General features: G+C 43.1%; 1 protein-coding gene across 1 annotated transcript in view; it reads right to left on the bottom strand.

Annotated features, from left to right (window-relative positions):
- Positions 1–13,352, bottom strand: part of TMEM72 (transmembrane protein 72) — a 39,779-nt gene extending 26,427 nt beyond the window's left edge. The window contains exon 1 of the mRNA XM_075257810.1: positions 13,060–13,352. Coding sequence (XP_075113911.1) covers positions 13,060–13,129 — 70 coding nt within the window. The 5' untranslated portion in view covers positions 13,130–13,352. The remainder of the gene's footprint in view (positions 1–13,059) is intronic.
- Positions 13,353–19,920: the final 6,568 nt, after the last annotated feature.

The following is a 19,920-nucleotide window of genomic DNA, read 5'->3' on the forward strand; positions in this document are numbered from 1 at the left end:
CAGTACCACACGCCGGAGGATTAAATATGCACCACAGTACCACACGCCGGAGGACTAGATACGTGGCTCTGCACAGAAAACCACACATCCGAGCTTCACTCCAGATTTCCATAGCAACCCAGCCATTTTTCGGCACTGCTGTATGTCAACTTTAAAGGGGTAGGGTGCTGTGGATGACACTGTTACACAAAGTCATATCACACAGCTTTACTCCAGTTATCCATAACAACCAATCACAGGTTTTTCACTGGTATCCAAAATGAAATACACATGATCACATGACACTTATGGACACACACACACAAACGACATACAAAATATACCGCTGCAAAACAGGACAATTCTTATGGGGCTACTACACAAACAAAAAATTAAATATACCCGTGCGAAGCCAGGTACTCCTGCTAGTATACATATATAGATATATATATTATTGCACACTTCTTTATATTCACGCTACCCAAAGAAGACTCGTCACTGAAGACTCCTCACTCACTACAAGGGTGAAGTAGTCCTTGATGCTGATCCAGCCATCTCTTCACCTCCTTTGGTTGTTCTAAGTAGCACTAAGGCTGGATTCACACCTGCGTTGGAGTTGTTGGAGACTCTACCACAGAATCTGCTTAAAATCGGGGGAGAGGAAAGTCTTGCAAAGATGACTTTTCTCTCCACTGGTTTCAGTATCAAATTTTTAATGAAGTTGCTACATGGTGTTCAATTGGAATCGAACGTCTCGAACAGCCTGATATCCGATCGAACATGTACTTGGTCGAACGCTGTTCGCTCATCTCTAATTATTAGGTCATAAAAGTGATTTTCAAGATCATCCTGCTTGGCTTCTACAGCCTCCAGTTCTTTGGCATGGTTGCCCATATCTTGTTTGACTGGAATGATCACAGTCTCCACATTACTAACCTGGCCAGAAGTTCTTTCAGAGATCTTCTTTATGTCTTGGTAGAGTACAAATATGTCCTCTCTAAGAACCCCAACCTGGAAGGCTATTGACTTGTGGCATTGGCTTATGGACTTCATCACATCAGTTAGGGTGGGTTCATCGGGGTGTGTATTTATGTTTTTTCCTTTATTCAGTCGCAGTAAGTTTGGTTTATGTATTTAGCTTGATTCTAATGCTCTAGCTACATTCTATTTTTGTACTTGGGGTTTGACAGAAAGCTATGAAACTGCTGCATATGCAGTGTTACCCCTCGTTCACATCTGCGTTTGGTATCCTGTTTGGGGAGTCGGCATGGGGATCCCCCAAACGGAATACCAAACACATTTGCAAGCGCTGTGCAGTGAAAGCACACGGACCCCATAGACTATAATGGGGTCCGTGTGCTTGCCGCACGCTACCCGCATGAATCATGCAGGCAGGAAAGTAGATTGTGAACTAATTTCCTGTCCGCATGTTCCCTGCGGAGATCTGGCAGCAAGCACACGGACTCCATTATAGTCTATGGGGATCCGTGTGCTTTTACTGCACACCGCTTGCAAATGGGTTTGGTATTCTGTTCGGGGAGTCCCTATGCGGACTCCCCCGAATGGAATACAAACGCGGATGTGAATGAGGGGTCACCTTCCGCAAGTGCACAGTCTAACTAAACTGGCTGCACATACTTGTGACAATAAATAAAGAATGATATTGCCACAAATCAATGAAGAGACAGTCATGCTTTTATGGATATGCAAGAGAACCAGGGGCAGGCCTGAATTGCAATATATTCCTTTAGATAGTGTAAGCCGATGGCTGGTCAGGTAATGGAGGGGATGTACATCTCACCCAGACTACTCAGGTGGGTGAGATGAGAAAAAGTCCAGAAGTAGTTGTTATCAGCAGACAACGTTTGTCTGCTGAGCATTTTGTTAAGTGCTGTGTATTTGGCTGGATTTTTTTTAGGAATGGCAGGTAGGTTGGTAGTGGGACCTGTCATTCCATCCCCCTCCAGTCCACACCTTTTGGACGCTCCTGCTGCTTCTCGCCTGTTGAGGGTTGCTCTCATTAGTGAGGCTTAAGTAGTCTGCTGAAAGAGCAGGCTTGAGGAGAGCTTGGAAGGAAAGCTACTAAGAAGGTCGTGCTGCTGGAGCTGTGTCCTATGTATGTGAACTTGCTATTATAGGTGAGGCCACCTGCACTTCATGTTTTAGTTAGAGCCTAGATGGGCAAGTACTTATCTTGTATTGTATTCTTTGCTGCTGCATTTTTTTTTTTGATGGAGTGAATAAAACTCTACCTTTTTACTGACATTTTGGAGCCTTTTGTGTCTGTGCCAACTGCCTAGCAACCCCAGACCCTGACAATAGCTAAAAGTACTTTGACCTTGTTCTGAATTCACATCCTAACACTGCCCCTTTTGCAGTGAGTGACATTTGCTGCCTCTGTCTGTGCCACAGCTATCGCAGATAAGTATAGTCAATCGGTCCATAAAACCCTATTAATATTATAAAGGTGAAAATTTGTTTTTTGGATGTTTATGGGTTTGTGTGTTTGGACGTTTGTTCCTCAATCAAACCCGAATGGCTGAATGGATTGCTTTGAAATTTCACACACACCTATATATTGGCCAGGAAGGATACATAGGCTACTTTGAAAGTGTCTCACTCACCCCAAATCGCCACCGCGACCCTCAAAAGTTGGCTCCGGCTCCGCTGTAGGCCCTGCCATGACATCAGCGCAGGTAGTGACACGCAGCTCCGATTGGTGCATGGTGGTGTGGGGGCGGGATAGGGATACAGCACAGCGGACCCATAGGTTACCGCCAAAATGTGGGCGTGGCCAGTGCGCAAGGACACTTACCTGAACATGGCGGCTGCCCGCATGTTCCCAACAATACTCACATGCCGACCGCCTACACATCACCTAATGGTGGCATTACATGCAGCAGCACAAGCAGGCCGCAACCACACAGTCGCCTGTACCCACTGTTACCAACACTGCTGACAGGCCGGCCACACATTGCCTCCTGCCGGCATAATATGCAGCAGCGCGACCAGGCCTCAAGCCCACAGCCGCTCGTACCAGCGTACTGTGCGGCCGGGAACAGACAGCACTCATGCTGTCTCATGTCATGGTCACTACACACAGACCTCCCCAGCATATACAAGGTGAATGCTGGGGGGTTCCGTGATCGCCAGTTTCCTTAGTAAAGGGGGGTTGTTACAAGAGTTGGTGTGTAGGGGGCTGGGGGGGGGGGGAGACGTGGTGGGTAGGGGGCAGAGGGGGGGGGGTTGGTGGTTTGGATGAAGCGCTGGTGCTGGGGTTAGGTAGGGGGCCTGGGGGGGTTGTTTGGTGGGGGGGTTTGGGACCAGAGGGCCGAGGGTGAGTAGGAGGGAGGCCGATTGCACAGATTGAAGGGGGAGGTGGGAGGGTGACTGGGGTCACAGGTGGGTGGTGGTGGGGGCAGGGGGGAGATGTGGAAGGTCACTGTAGGCTCTAAAGGGGGGGGGGCGCAGGTGGGAGGTAAGGGGAGAGCCGGAGGCGTGGGTGGCTGCTAGGGGGCGAGCCGGATCCCGCCACACGAGGGTGTGGGAGGGACCTGTGGTGGCAACAAGAAAAGGGGGGGGCCAACGGGCCTTGCTGCACATGGTTCGCGCAAGGATGGGGGGTTCACGGACGAAGTCGCAGGTACAGCTAGTATGTCCATAAAAAGACATTTATCTCATTGAATTATCAGTTTGCGACCACAAAGGTATGTTTTTGCTCCTATTGATGGCCCCTAAACCACACAATTATTGGATTGGGAGGCATTTTGGACCCAACACATGACATAAATACAGTATTATATATGGAAGAAAAGGGGCCCTTAGCAAGTATCAAAATATGCCAAGTATAATAAATAAATATACGGTATTGTCTCATATCGTTAGTTTATGTTTTTTCAATGAATTTACTTTTTTTCACCATGCCCATGTAATAATAACCAAATGAGAAGGCTATTCACAAATGTGACCCCCTCCTAAGTCTGGTCCCGCAGTTATGCCGAGTATGTACATTTCCGAACGTACAGACAAACCCTCCTCTAAACCAACTTACAAGGGTGACTGATCTACATGCAAAGCTTTTGTCCTGCTCCGGGTAAAGAGTCTGGATAGTTCAAACTGAAGGATTAAAGGATAAACTTGTCGCTTTCTGCTTCTACTTAAATGTTCACATGTATCCTTTAAACCCTTTCATCGTTAATCAAACATTGACCACATTATTGTCATATTTTTGTTATGGTTATGGTAGGGCTTGTAATGAAATCCGGGAAAATAGCTGTGACATTGTGAGTTTTAATCTCACAGCAGGTATGAAACATTTAAAGGTCATTCAGGAACCAAGGATTAATATTATGTAATATAATTTAAAGGGGTTGTCTGGCCCCATGTTTTTCATAGTGATGGCCTATCCACGGGATAAGCACAGATCAGGTGTTCCAGTAGTAGTGCAGGCTCTGCTATACAAGTAATAGGAGCAGCTCCTTCACTTCATTGGAACCACAGAAGAGCCACTGCTATATCTTCTGCCGGTAACCAGACGCTGCAAGAACAGCTGATCTGTGTGGGTTCCCTATAGATCATATACTTATATTCATCAGGATGAAAAATCAATCTGGGGCCAGACAACCCCTCTAAGGCTGAGACTTTTTGTAGCACAAATTTTAATTGAATATTTTTTCTTAATAATTACTGATGTTAGATATTGAGTGCCGTCTATAAGAATGTATGACACTCATTTGAGGAGATTTATGTTTTCCTCTGAGAACTATCTGCCTCTTTTATGTCTATATGGAAAACGCCAGCATTTCCATAGGTATAACTGACATGCTGCGATTTACAAAAAACACAGCGGTTTTTGAAATTGTAGCATTTTTTCTGCAGATTTTTTTCTGCAATGTGTGGATAGGATTATGCCAAATCCCATCCACTACTAATATGCTGTTTTTGCACCATGGGGCTCCGGCCTAACTTGGACACCAGTGCAAAATCTGCAATGCCCCAAAAAGTATTACGTTATTCAAACCTCTGATGTTCTCTGATGTGGTGGTTGAGAAAGCGACCTGACACTCAATTCAGTGTCTATGGGGCTGACAAAACCAGCCAAATGCTATATTCAGCCATTGTCATCAATCCTATAGACTATGAATGGTCCAGCACTGCACATTCTGCGCCAATGCTCTATTCAGACTGTGAATAAATGATCAGTGCCAATTGTGGGAAAATCCTTTTGTTTATCAAGACTAGTTCAACAATTTTACACATGCTCAGTGGTGTAACTACCGGAGTAGCAGGGGTAGCGGCTGTCACAGGGCCAGGGACATTAGGGGCCTGGGGACAGCCGCTACCACTGCGTTTTTTACATTTTTTATTAACAGGCCGTTACCGGCTGGAGTAACTCTAGCCAGTAATGAGCCATATTTATTTACCGATCCTGGAAGGGGCCGGGATTGGTAAGTGATACCACGGACCCCACAAACACTATTACTATACTCAGGAGTCTTTTCAGACCACCGAGTATAATGATCAGAGACCCAAGAGAGGTAAGGGAACATAAAAAAAACACAGTTACTTACCTCTCCCCACTCCATTTGTCCTAGGTCATGTGACGCCCTGATGTCATTGAAGATGACCGACACCACCGAGGACTGCAGCGGTGATGGAGATAGGTAAGTGACAGTGTTTTTTATGGCGTTGGTGTTGGTCAAAGGGGGGCCCCATGACAAAAGTTCGCCACGGAGCCCCGCCATTGCTAGTTACACCGCATAGTACATGCTTATAGTACTATTTTGATTAAGCTTGTCCTTCATTGCCTGAAGTTTTGTTCCTAGTGTGGGGAAGTTAGCTCAGTAGAAGCAGTGGTGTGGATCCAAACAGTCAAGACAGAGACACAAAATATGCAACAAACTGGTTTATTTAGAAAAAAAACAGGGAAATAAATAAACCTTCACTTCAGGCACTAAATGAGCAAAACACAATATAGCCTTAACTTCAGGCAAAAACAAAAAAAACCTGCTCGTCTGAGCAACTAAATAAACAGAAATGTTAACCTAACTATAAGTGTTGCTTACAATCAGCCACATGAACAGAACAGGCACAATATTGCCTCTCTCAGGATTACAGGACCACACACCTCTTTCATCCCATGGAACTGCACCGGAATGCAAGAGCTGCAGTCTTTTCTGGCCCAGTAATGAGCCAAGGATCTGCACCTGGGCTGAGACCTACTCCAGATCTGCCCTGGACCACACATACGTCAGAAACCTGGGGCTGATATACCTGGACTCCAGCACTTTGCCTGTCGCCTTCTCACACTAGGAAGCCGTGCAACATATGAGAATTCAGTAAAAGCACACCTCTTATGAATCTTATATGTGTTACCCACTTGTATATTTTCTACTTTCTCTGCTCCCTAGATTTACTGAGCAAATGCTGAAAACTAAAACACTGTTAGGACGGGGCCCCACGTGGGGAAAAGGTCGTGGAAAAAATTGCAGTGTTTTACAGTCAGAGCAAAGTGGATGTGATTCTAGTGAATCCCATGCCCCCTTTGCAGTAAGATCTGCAAGTCGGACACACGGCGATTTCCAAGAACATTGCGATTTTGGAAATTGTAGCATGTAATTTATATGTAATTGAAACAGAAAGTCTGCAGAGGAAGCCTTTGTAAACTTTCTGTCTAAAGCACTGCGGGAAGAATCACAATGTGTTGCCACCGCGGTTTTTCCCGCAGTGCTTTTTTGCTGTGGGACCAGTGGTTAAATTGGGCCAGAAAATGCTGGAATTTGGACAATTCTAAGTGCTCTTTCACAAAGTGGAATCTAGTGATGTTTTTCAGGGGGATGTCGACTCAGAATCAGCAACAGATTCCGACCCAGCTTTTGTGAGATCGAAGCAAGACACCAATAAACTAAGGGAGCCTTCACATGGAGTATACGCTCCGCTCATTCTGAATGTAAAAGTTGTTCAGAATGAGTGCGTAAAAAACAGCTCCCATTGACTTGAATGGGTGCCGGCATACGCGCGTATCACATTGAAAGCAATAGGGAAAAAAGCCTCCCATTGATTTCAATGGGCAGCGCTCGAATGCCGGCACCCATTCAAGTCAATGGGAGCTGGTTTTTACGCACTCATTCTGAACGACTTTTACGTTCAGAATGAGCGGAGTGTATACTTTGTGTGAAGGCTCCCTAAGTCTGACCAAATTCCTGACTAAAATACTCTGTGTGAACTCAGCCTTAAGAGGTATCATTCTAATGAATCAGGCACACCTAGCCAGCTTTGCTCTCCGCTCTGCTTTTATCCTCACCCCATTCAGTCTCCTTTTTAGCTGCAGCAGCTTCTCTGGGCTTATTTTATTGCTTTTAACTCACTCTCCTCCTTCTCTCCTCTCTACTGACTTCTATGGGCAGCATATAACCTGATCTCTCCCTAAGATGACAGTCTATCACATCTTATATACCGTATATACTTAAGTATAAGCCGACCCGAATATAAGCCGAAGCCCCTAATTTTACCACAAAAACTGAGCAAACTTATTGACTCGAGTATAAGCCTGGGGGGGAGAAGGAATGCAGCAGCTACTAGAAAAGTTCAAAAATTAAAATAGATACTACTGAAATTACATTAACTGATCACAGATCTTTACATTAAAAATGAATTGATAGGGCTACAAATGCAGACACATATAGGATAGGTATAGGACACATATAGCTGCTCCATAAGTTGCAGCTCATCAATTTGGCCCGGACACACAGCCGCAAAAGCGACGGCATCTATGTGTACGGGCTCATCGAAATGCAATAGTCCATAATTTTATCCACCATTGCAGATAAAAAGTCTGGTCATGTGTATTACAGTTTAGTAACTCCATGTGCCTCATAGTAATAGCAGTTAACCCCATCATGTCCCTCACATGGAGGTAATAATTACTACATTAAAGATTATTAAGGCACTTTATTATTACCTCCATATATCTCACATATTAGTAATCCTTATATGGGACACACAGGGATTAATGTGAGGGACATGATGCGGTTAACTGCTATTAATGTAAGGCACATGGAGTTACTAACACTAAATTAATAACCTGCAAATGTCTGACATTAATAGGCATAGTAATTCCAGCAGGTACCTGTGTGTTTTACTTTCACTTCACTCTCCTCTTCCTCTCCTCGATGCAGACACAGGAGCACAGGACTGCAAGGACCTGCATAAATTAAGTGAAGGGGGAGTGTCCCATATCATTACCGTAGCAACCACTGTAGGACACTCCCCCTTCACTTAATTTATGCAGGTCCTTGCAGTCTTGTGCTGCCTGACTCAAGTATAAGTCGAGGGGGGCTTTTCCAGCATAAAAACTGTGCTGAAAAGGTCGGCTTATACTCGAGTATATACGGTATGTATCAAAAAAGAGGAAACCAATATAGGAACTCACCGACCGATGCAAGGTGCACGACCTATTTCTTCTGGACTCAGGGAAGAAAAAGGATCCAAATGTAAATGAGAGACTTGAGGTCCGCAGCTCTTGCTCGTAAATAAAAAGTATATTTTATTCCATTATTTAAAATCTGGCAAAGAACACCATGACAAAAAAGTGAGAAAGAGAGAAAATACAAAAAGTGAAAATAAAAACGCTAAATATCACATCTCTGGCTTGGCTGACGCGTTTCAAAACCGCAAGGGTTTCTTAATCATAGCCTGATGGTTGCCATATGACAACCATCAGGCTATGATTAAGAAACCCTTGCGGTTTTGAAACGCGTCAGCCAAGCCAGAGATGTGATATTTAGCGTTTTTATTTTCACTTTTTGTATTTTCTCTCTTTCTCACTTTTTTGTCATGGTGTTCTTTGCCAGATTTTAAATAATGGAATAAAATATACTTTTTATTTACGAGCAAGAGCTGCGGACCTCAACTCTCTCATTTACATTTATATACGGTATGTGTTTATACAGTAGGAGGATACCAGAGGAAAAGAGACTGATAAAATATATTACAAAGTAAAACGTTGATGAAGAATTGAGACCGAGTTGAAAGAAATTTAGATATTTTCATTCCTTGATTTTTAGCTGTGCCCTTTTCCAGCAATGCCATTATGGCCACATTATGTGATGAGTACTTGTACTTTAATTATACACAAGATGAATAATTATATACATGAGAAAGTTTGTTTATTTTGAAAACTCTGATACAAGGTGAGTCTTGTCATTTAATGTTATATATTATTTTCTGCATATAGTTATTATTGAATAATGACTGGCAGGAGGGTTGTACAGAGACTCATAAGAGGATTAAAAAGAGCCACTGACCTCCTGGTTATAGTGCATGTCATCACTGGTGAAGGTACTAGTGCTGGCCATACACATGAGGGAACCTTCACATGGAGTAAATGCTCGCTCATTCTGAACGTAAACTCGTTCAGAGTGAGCGGCGTTAAAACAGATCCCATTGATTTCTATGGGTGACAGCATACACGTGCTCCCTATTGAAATCAATGGGAGGCTTTTTTACCTATTGCTTTCAATGTGATACGCGCGTATGCCAGCACCCATTAAAGTCAATGGGATCTGTTTTTTACGCCGCTCACTCTGAACGAGTTTACGTTCAGAATGAGCGGAGCGTAAACTCCGTGTGAAGGCTCCCTTAGATACCTGCCAGCTGAACAATGTTTCTCAATTGGCACACCCAATTTCCCCATATACAAACCTGCTACAGTAGTGGATGGCGAGAGGGAAGAAAAGGAGAGAGACTCTACTGGTAACTTATATCCCCAAAATCTAAATTGGACTTTTGAATCATATACATATTAGATGGTAAGCCAGTTCCACCAAAATCAGCAGACTTAGGCTAGGTTCACATCTGTGTTTGGGTTTCCGTTCGGGGTGTTTGCTTAAAAAAGCAGTTACCGTCAGAAACCCCATGAGCTCCGATGGGTTTCCATGCAAGCTGCGCTTTTTCTCAGCATTTTTCAAGCGGAATGTGGAACGGGATCCCCAGGCGGAGACCTGGCGCAGACCGTTGTGAAATGTCCATGGATATCAAAAAAATGCTATCAAATCTCTTTGAGTCATTTTTGGTACAGGCTCAGTGCATCCTATTTTGGTAAACAGTTTATTCATTTCATTATATATTGTTATTTAAGGCATCACTTCAATTCTAACCACATTTGTAGCATGCAGGGTCCCTGTCTCTAGCTTATAAAGACAATACTGACATGACACCAAGCATAAAGCAATATAATATAGCTATGTGTCATACTGTACGCATTGTACGTCCGTAGGTCTTAGGAGGTAAGAATGAAAATAATAAATTACAGAATATAATGCCTTGCAAAATCCTCAAAGATGTAGCATCATTATAAATGCATTATTTATCATCAGACTAGTAGGATCCTGATCCAGCCAGATGTTCTCATTATAATTTAAAGAGAAATCATTGCCATTTATTCTCATCCATACAAAAGTATGCAAAGCAAATAATAATCCAATATTCCGTAATGTATCCAATGGAAGCATTATTCACTACTGGACTAACTAACCTTACCCAGTATCTACCTATGGTATAGAATGTAGGACAATGAAGCATGTACGGAACACCCTAAGGCTAAAGCCCCTTGTTGCAGAAAACACAACTTTTTGTTGCAAATTTTGCTGCTTTTTTTAGCCAATAGGAATGGAAATATGTAGGAAGCTCTTCTACCTTCTCAATCCATTCCTGGCTTTGGCTTAAAAACACGCAGCAATATCTGCAACAACAAAAAAGCTGGGTTTTGCAACGTGGGTCCTCAGCCTAAGGCCAGTTTCATACAAAAGTAAATCTAATAATGGACACATTTTATGCATTGGTGTTATCTGTATGTTCACAGTCAAGCAGATGGCAGATGTGTACTGAATGGGAATAAAAATGGACCAAATGATATAGCAGTTGAAATCTCACTGTTTGATCTGCATTTCCTAATTACATCATGGAAGTCAGATTTGCATATTCTTCCCATGTTCCTTTGCACAGTGGAGGGCTCATAGCTTAATAAGACTCCACACACCTAAATGGTGGTTCTCTCCCTATGGAGTGACGATATCCCCTCAACCCTGTCTAAGCCTCTCACCTCTGCCAGGTCAGTCCTCTCTGCACCAAGCTGATGAGATGCAACACATTGAAACAGCTGTCCTTGGCTGAGAGACTGTATGTGGTATAAGCCCAACAGCATTGCAAACAAAGTCCTCTGAGAAGGTCGGCATGATGTTAAAGGGAGCGCCCTCTATTGGTTGCTTGACTGAGACTCTGTCTTCCTAATTACATCATGGAAGATAGACCTGCACATTCTCAGTGAGCGCCCTCTATTGGTGTGCATTCTTGAGGCACTGGCATCCTAATTACATCATGGAAGTCAGATTTGCATATTCTTCCCATGTTCCTTTGCACAGTGGAGCGCTCATGGCTTAATATGACTCCACAAACCGAAATGGTGGTTCTCTCCATATGGAGTGACGATATCCCTTCAAGACTTCATTCTGGACATAGTCACTGCCCTTTTGTATATTACCATGGGCCTTTCTTTTGACATGGGTATTAAACGTACTGTTCATGCCCCTTTTTGGAAACGCCATGCTCATAAAGTGCTCAAGTCACATATAAATTGATTCCTGCCCTGGCAGCCTGGGAGATTTGCCTGCTCTTTCTGGAGGCCAGGAGGTCACCCCCTTTTACAGGGAGCCTCCACAAGCTTCAAGGACAGTTGGCAAGTACGGGATAACATGTACTAATAATCAGCCATATTTCCTTATAGTGCATGGAAACTCTACTATTAACCAAATATCAAATATTGCCCACTAAATCTATACTCATACTTCTATGAACCAAAGCTTTCCTTGAACTGCACTATTTCAGAATATAAGGCTAAAAGCACATGATTGTATATGTACAGACTTGTAAAAAAATTGAATCAACGTTTCATAGATGGCATCCGTATGACAATGGGATTTTCCATGGACCCATACATTTCAATGTATGAAGCCAGACCGCAAAACAGACTTTTAGGCTAAGGCCCCACAAACGAAATACGCTGTGGAAAAGGCCATGGTGGAATTGCATTGCGTTCCTTTGCAGACGTTCTGTCTCTATTATATCTATACGGAAACTGCCAGCAGTTCTGAAGAATAATCGACCTGCTGTGATTTACAAGAAAGTGGCTTTTTAAATGTAGATTGTGAGCCCCATATAGGGATCACAATGTGCATTTTTTGTTTCCTATCAGTATGTCTTTGTAGAATGGGAGGAAATCCACACAAACACAGAGAGAATATACAAAGTCCTTGCACATGTTGTTCCTGGTGGGATTTGAACCCAGGACTCCAGCACAGCAAGGGTGCAGTGCTAACCACTGAGCCACTATGTTGCCCAAAATTGCAGCATTTCCATCCACACTGAATGTACTGTAATACACAATGTTTTTTGCCAAAATGCTGTGTGTTCGCAACTTAAGGCCCCGGCTTTGAAGGTCATGTACTGAGTTTATGTGGCCCGGGCTCACACCTCCCCATATACACCTCTAGTATATGATGTTAAGGTAACCGCACAGAGCAAAATATATGGTTGTTACATTTGGTCTACTTTTGTTTTATTACAAGTGAAGGTGCAGTTTAGACATGCTTTGACTTGCAATTTTACAGGTTCTTGGCTCACAGAGGCCTAATATGTCTAATATGTCTGAAGATGGTTACAGCAGGTTTTTCATAAGTCAGATATGAATATTGGGCACATTTCCTAATACTTTGTACTTGTTTAGTTCATCACTACTCATCTTTATAGAAAACTGTCAGATCTTTAGTAACTCTGGCACAAATAGTACAACGTAATAGCCATTCCCCCTTTTCTATATGAATACAAAAATGTAATAGGTAACATACAAAAATGTACAGGAGGATTATTAAATATGTGGCACTATTATGAATACAGATTTGCAAACTATGTCGACACGTAATAACCTCACAGCTACAGTGTTCTATGCAGTGCCAATATATTTAGAGGTTCACATCTAAAATCCCCCCTTTAAGTAAGGTCAATAAGAAGTGCGATGCTTCTTACCTGCAGTTGTAGACACCCCTAGGAACCTACAGATAACTTCAATCACCACCCAGCCTGCTTGGCACTGCATTGTATCCACAGGTTAGAAACACAGCACTGCCATGAACTTTGGCATCCCAGGCACTACGGCTTCGTGCTGAGGGAAGTTGTACTTGGGATGTTTTGAAAACAAGATTTCCAGAGGCTATATGACTTTGGAGTAACAAGCTGTGTCCACACACATCCAGTCTCCACTGCTACTTTCACCTCCTCAATACATTCCATGACTCCAGCCCCCCTGTGTGTGCTGGCTGGTGGCATTGTTCTGTTTAATAATTACCTGCACCAGGCTGTAGGGAGGGCACCCGCGCCCTCATTCACTGCACTAGGCTAGAAATCTGATTAAGGAATCTAAACCCCTTGAGGCTGGAACGCTTAATCTCTCTATGTTCAAGGCCTTAATTGTATTTATTTTCAGTCTTTGGTCTCGGTTAACCTTTTCTGCGTTAGGGCACTTTTATGTTTCGAGATATATGACCAATTTCGGACCTATTTTTTGCCCATAGCGAGCACGGATCTATGATATTAGCAAGTTGATTCTGTTTACATGTAACAATGTTTATGACCGAAAATACGATTATTCATTCACGTACAGTTTTGTTATTGTTGGCTTGCATGTATGCACGGCTAACAAATGAAGCGTTTAATATCCGCATATGATATGTGATTATCAAAGAAAGGAGCATTTGTGATGTGACTAAGTTAAGACAACTATGTCTCCTGACTTGCTTATACACATGCACACTCAGCCCATCCGAACAGTTCAAAAAGACAGAAAAGCAAAAAGGATGGGCTGTTATAATCCAGCTGCCAGATCCTGAACTTCCCCACTTTCTGCTGTAGGAGGTAAATTGTGGTACCCCTACACATTGAAGATTGGGCTGATTTCAGTTGTAAGCATATTTCTTTCAATCTTTGCCATTGGTATAATGATCATGGTCGCAGGGGGTGCGACTGCGACTAGGCCCGGCAGGGTACGGGGCCAGCAGCCATTTGGAGATGACCGGGCCCCAGACCACTATGATAACAGTAAGGGAAAGCCTGGTTCCCCAACTTCTATTCAAACAGTTATTGTAAAGGGGCTCTGGCATATCACTAGGCCTCTTTCCAATATATGGCAGTCCAGGAGAGGTGACTGAAAATAATAAATACATATACTCACCTCTCCTGGCTTCAGCATCACTTTGGTCACATGGGGCACAGCAGTGTAATGACATCAGAGCGCCCCCACATGCCCACTAAGGCCCAATCACAGGCCTCAGCAGGTACGTCCGAAGATGGCTGAAGTTTCTGAAGCTAGCCTGAGTAAACCAGGAAAGGTGAGGCAAGGTGAGTATTAGTGTTTACTATTTTTATTCACCTTCCCTGGGACTCTGATTATTATACTCTAGGGTCTGAGGAGACCCCAGAATATAATAATAGCACCGGAGCAGAGTGGGGCTGTTGGGAGCATATAGTACTATGTGGGGGCCACTGCTGGGCTTATAATACTGTGTAAGGGTCACTGTAAGCATATAATACTGTGTTTGGACCACTGCTGGGCATATAATACTGTGTGGGGGCCACTGTGGAGTGTATAAACTAGTGTGGGGACCACTGCTGAGTATATAATAATGCGTGGAGGCCACTGCTGAGCATATAATACTGTGTGGGGGTCACTGATAGGCATATAATACCGTGGGACCACTGTGCAGTATAAAATACTGTGTAGGGGCCACTTTGCAGTGTATATTACTGTGTAGGGGCCACTGTGCATCATATAATCCTGTGTGGGTGACACTGCTGAGCATATAATACTATGTGAGGGCCATTGGTGGGCATATATTACTGTGTTATGTAAATAGGGAAGGGGTCACGGTGCTCACAAAAGCATCACTACTTCACAGAATTAATCAGCAAGAGCCCCAGGTGTTGGACACCCACTGATGTTTATATCTCTTAGACTGTTAGGACCCTGCAGATCAGCTGTTTCCCAATCTTAATAACTGCAGTTGTGTGTACTACAACTGTATCCCTTTCAGGTATCTGAGATCATGCAGCAGCACCTGTAACTGTCACTGTCAAAAATTTGCTGCAGGAAGGGGGTAGGGGGCCCTGGACAAAAGTTTGCACCCGGGCCCACAAGACTTTTGTTATGCCACTATAAAAATATAAAATGTGTCTTACCAGGTATATAAATCTGTATCAGAAATGTTGTGTTGTAAGTAACATTTTTTAATATTTGTTCTTGGCTCCATGCCTAACAAACCCCATAACTTTTAGTTCTCTACAGCCGTCTCTTGCTTTCCCATTGACTGGGCTACAAAACTCATGTAATCCATTGTGGCCCCAGAGGATGAACCCCCATCGATCTCCAATTTACTGCTTATCCTCTTGACCTCTTTGAATTTTATGGTTTTTATCTATCAGGACATGATAAAAAAAAAATCTGCAAACAAACCTCAGACACGTGTCAAAGTACATTGTGTCATTATTTAACTGTAACTAAATCTTCAAACAATTTTTTATTTTCTGACAACATTTGTGACTTTAATAAATATTATAATATACTTCATTAAATTATTCTGCGTTCTTTCCATGAAATGCTGGGCTGAAATTCACTTCCGTCCTTTCTATATTCTTTTCCTTGTTTTTTCCCACTGACTTTCATGTGTGCACAAGTGTACTGCTGTAATAAAGGAGTCTGGGGTGGGGGTCACTTTATACAGTTATCACAGGCATTATAAAATGTAGAGAAGTGCTTTAGGTGTCATATATAAAAGGGGGTAAAGGACAGCAATATAGCCTGCCAGTGCATTCCCTGCACTGTTTAAAGAGGACCTTTCATGTCTTCATCAATGTGCGGTATTATATACCACTAGAAAGCCGACAGTGCGCTGAATTCAGTACGCTGTCAGCACACTGTAACGTTCCTGATATGTGCCCCAGTGCTGGAGATATCGTGTTGTTAATTTCGGCACCAATATCTCCCCATTGTCAGTATGATGGGCCTTTCAGCCTAGCATCAGCCTAGCTCCTAATCATTAGCAAGTGTGATTACCTTTATTGTATCTAATTTTTAATATGATTTTTAATATAAAGTGAAAATGATAAAAAAAATAAAATAAAAAAAAAACACTTTCCCTGGCCTCATGTTGGCATGGCAGAGACCAAGGCAGGCCAGTGGTCTGATAAACGTATTGTAGCATAATCTTTGCCAGTTCCTGACTAATAGATTTTCATTCTGTTGCACAGGAAAGTTCCTGTATGGTTAAGAGGACAGAGTTAGGGTCCGTGTGCGTTTACTCCGTGTGCACGGGCCCTTACTTGATAAATCAGGTGCAATTAGATCCAGTTCAGGACCTCATTAAGATTGGTGTACAGAATGCCAGTCTTAATAAATTTCCACATTGTCCTTTGGACATATGATATCAAAGTGGAGATGTTGAGCCATAATGTATAATGTTATGTTTGGTGAAAACAAAAGAATCAAGGTGTTCCATGGGCTCAGTCAAAGTCCCCATCTCAACCCAATTGAAATACTGTGGATTTTTTGGATTATGTTCTGATAAATAAAACCATAGTGTTCACAGAGAATGAACTTTGTTCTATTCATGACTATATGTCTGAGTTTACATATAGTGGATTGCTGTATTACTACATATAAAAAGTATCTGGACAACAATGCAGTTATTTTTGTACCCAATTTTAATAAACTATACGTTATAATAAAGAAACTTAATAACGGGGAAAAATGAAGAACAACATAGTAATCTCTAAACAGCGATGCTGCCATTCTCACTTTGTCACTTATCTGTGTAGGAGTGGATGTAAACTTACCATTTCATTTCCTTTGCTCAATGTTAAATAACGTCTTACACTTATCATGATGTCAGGACAATGCAGCCAGGTAATAGCCAGCTGTAACTAATAGGACAATCAATGGATATAGCTGGCTATGCACACAAGATTGCTGGCAGCTCACCTCCCCTAAACTACCCATAAACATTCTTACAAAGGGGGTGGAAAGCAGACAAGACCCTGTCAGAAACTTCTGAGAGCTTAAGCTGTACAATATCTAGTACTAAGGAATAGAGATGAGCGAACAGTAAAATGTTCGAGATTCGATATTCGTTTCGAGTAGCCCCTCAATATTCGACTACTCGAATTGAATATCGAACCCTATTATAGTCTATGGGGGGAAAATGCTCGTTTCAAGGGTAGGCGACGTTCGATCAAATTGAACTTACCAAGTCCACGAGTGAGGGTCGGGCTAGATCCTCCGAGAAGTCTTCTCCATGCAGCGTCCCTGCGGCATCTTCTGGCTCTGAATTCACTCTGCCAGGCATCGGGCCTGGGCAGAGCCGACTGCGCATGTCTGCACTACAAGCGGACATGCGCAGTCGGCTCTGCCCAGGCCCGATGCCTGGCAGAGTGAATGAAGAGCCGGAAGACGCCGCGGGGACACTGCACGGAGAAGACTTCTAAAGGTAGGAGAAGAACCAGCGTTGATTGGCGGAATGTATAGCATTCGGCCAATCAATGCTGGTTCTGCATCGAACTTTTACATTCGAACAGCGAGTGGTACTCAATCGAGTACGAGTATTTTGAATACCGTAGTATTCGATCGAATACCTACTCGATCGAGTACTACTCGCTCATCTCTCCTAAGGAAGTTAAAATCACATCTTTATTATCCAGAGTTAAAACCAGATGCATATCTAAATGAGACCCACGCATTTCAGACCAAAAATAGGTATTTACTCATGGTTTAAAGGGGTTGCCTGGGATAGTTTGATATTTCTAAGCTAAACCCCCCCCCCTCCAATTCCTACCTTCTAAATTACTTAATGTACCAAAAATCTATTTTTACCTAGATTGCTGGGGAATTACCTATACTAATGGCTCTATTGCGCAGCCCAGAAGAAGTGATGTCTAGTGCCCAGGTCTGGATTGGACGACAGTATGATGGGGTGGGAAGTTGAGTTAGTAAGGGCTAGTAGTGGGAGGACTAGCTACGGAAACAGGGAGGTGGTGTGAGTGAGATAGAAGGGGTGTGAGAAAGGGAGGGGGAGGGAGTGAGAGAGGGAGGTGTTGTGAGTCAGCTTTTAGAGAAGCCCAAGGCATCATGGCAGTTGTAGGTTAACACAGAACAGGAAGCTACCCATGTAAACAAGTGTAAAAGATGCCAGAAGCTTGCAGAGTAATCCAGAAATCATTCATAACACTGCTCTAGGTATTTGGGTGCACGTATTAACCTATTAATAGTACTAACAGACTTTTTTTTTACCTGGTAAACCCCTTTAATCTCTGACATTGAGGATACATTCACATTCTTCTTCGTCTTCCACTGTCCTGATCAGCAGGGAGTCACAATCTAGCAGGATGCTGATGTTTTTAGTATATCTACAATCTCTGTCTTCCGTTAAAAACAATGAGAAGATGAGTTGAGGCAGAATCTGCAGCATATGGCAGCGAAATCGGCCTCCAAATCTGCAGCAGATTTCTATGTGTGAACGTTCCCTCAGTGTATGGAACTACATGCTAACAATCTCAGCTGAAATGCTGACAAATCTAATGAATGGGCGAACACCAGATAATGAAAACGTGTTACTATGTAATAAAGTATTAAATGAAAGAGCTAAACAGAGAAGTATTCCTGTCCATATATGATTTTAGTAATGTACATAAATATTGGAAATTATAGTTTGTAATTGGACTGAAAACCGGCTAAAAGATTGTATCCAGAGAGTTGTGGTTACTGGCAGCTCAAACTGGTCTTCTTATATAAGTGGTGTACCCGGGGGTTCTGGGTGGTGTCCACTGTTACTTAACTTAGTTATTGATGATATAGAAGATAGAATTAATGGCACTGTCTTTATTTTTGCAGATGGCACCAAGCTATGTAGTACGCTGCAGTCTATGGAGCATGTACACTCACCGGCCACTTTATTAGGTACACCATGCCAGTAACGGGTTGAACCCCCTTTTTGCCTTCAGAACTGCCTCAATTCTTCGTGGCATAGATTCAACAAGGTGCTGGAAGCATTCCTCAGAGATTTTGGTCCATATTGACATGATGGCATCACACAGTTGCCGCAGATTTGTCGGCTGCACATCCATGATGCGAATCTCCAGTTCCACCACATCCCAAAGATGCTCTATTGGATTGAGATCTGGTGACTGTGGAGGCCATTGGAGTACAGTGAACTCATTGTCATGTTCAAGAAACCAGTCTGAGATGATTCCAGCTTTATGACATGGCGCATTATCCTGCTGAAAGTAGCCATCAGATGTTGGGTACATTGTGGTCATAAAGGGATGGACATGGTCAGCAACAATACTCAGGTAGGCTTTGGCGTTGCAACGATGCTCAATTGGTACCAAGGGGCCCAAAGAGTGCCAAGAAAATATTCCCCACACCATGACACCACCACCACCAGCCTGAACCGTTGATACAAGGCAGGATGGATCCATGCTTTCATGTTGTTGACGCCAAATTCTGACCCTACCATCCGAATGTCACAGCAGAAATCGAGACTCATCAGACCAGGCAATGTTTTTCCAATCTTCAATTGTCCAATTTCGATGAGCTTGTGCAAATTGTAGCCTCAGTTTCCTGTTCTTAGCTGAAAGGAGTGTCACCCGGTGTGGTCTTCTGCTGCTGTAGCCCATCTGCCTCAAAGTTCGACGTACTGTGCGTTCAGAGATGCTCTTCTGGCTACCTTGGTTGTAACGGGTGGCTATTTGAGTCACTGTTGCCTTTCTATCAGCTCGAACCAGTCTGGCCATTCTCCTCTGACCTCTGGCATCAACAACGCATTTCCGCCCACAGAACTGCCG

Source organism: Leptodactylus fuscus, chromosome 10, assembly GCF_031893055.1.
Source record: "Leptodactylus fuscus isolate aLepFus1 chromosome 10, aLepFus1.hap2, whole genome shotgun sequence".
NCBI lineage: Eukaryota > Metazoa > Chordata > Amphibia > Anura > Leptodactylidae > Leptodactylus > Leptodactylus fuscus.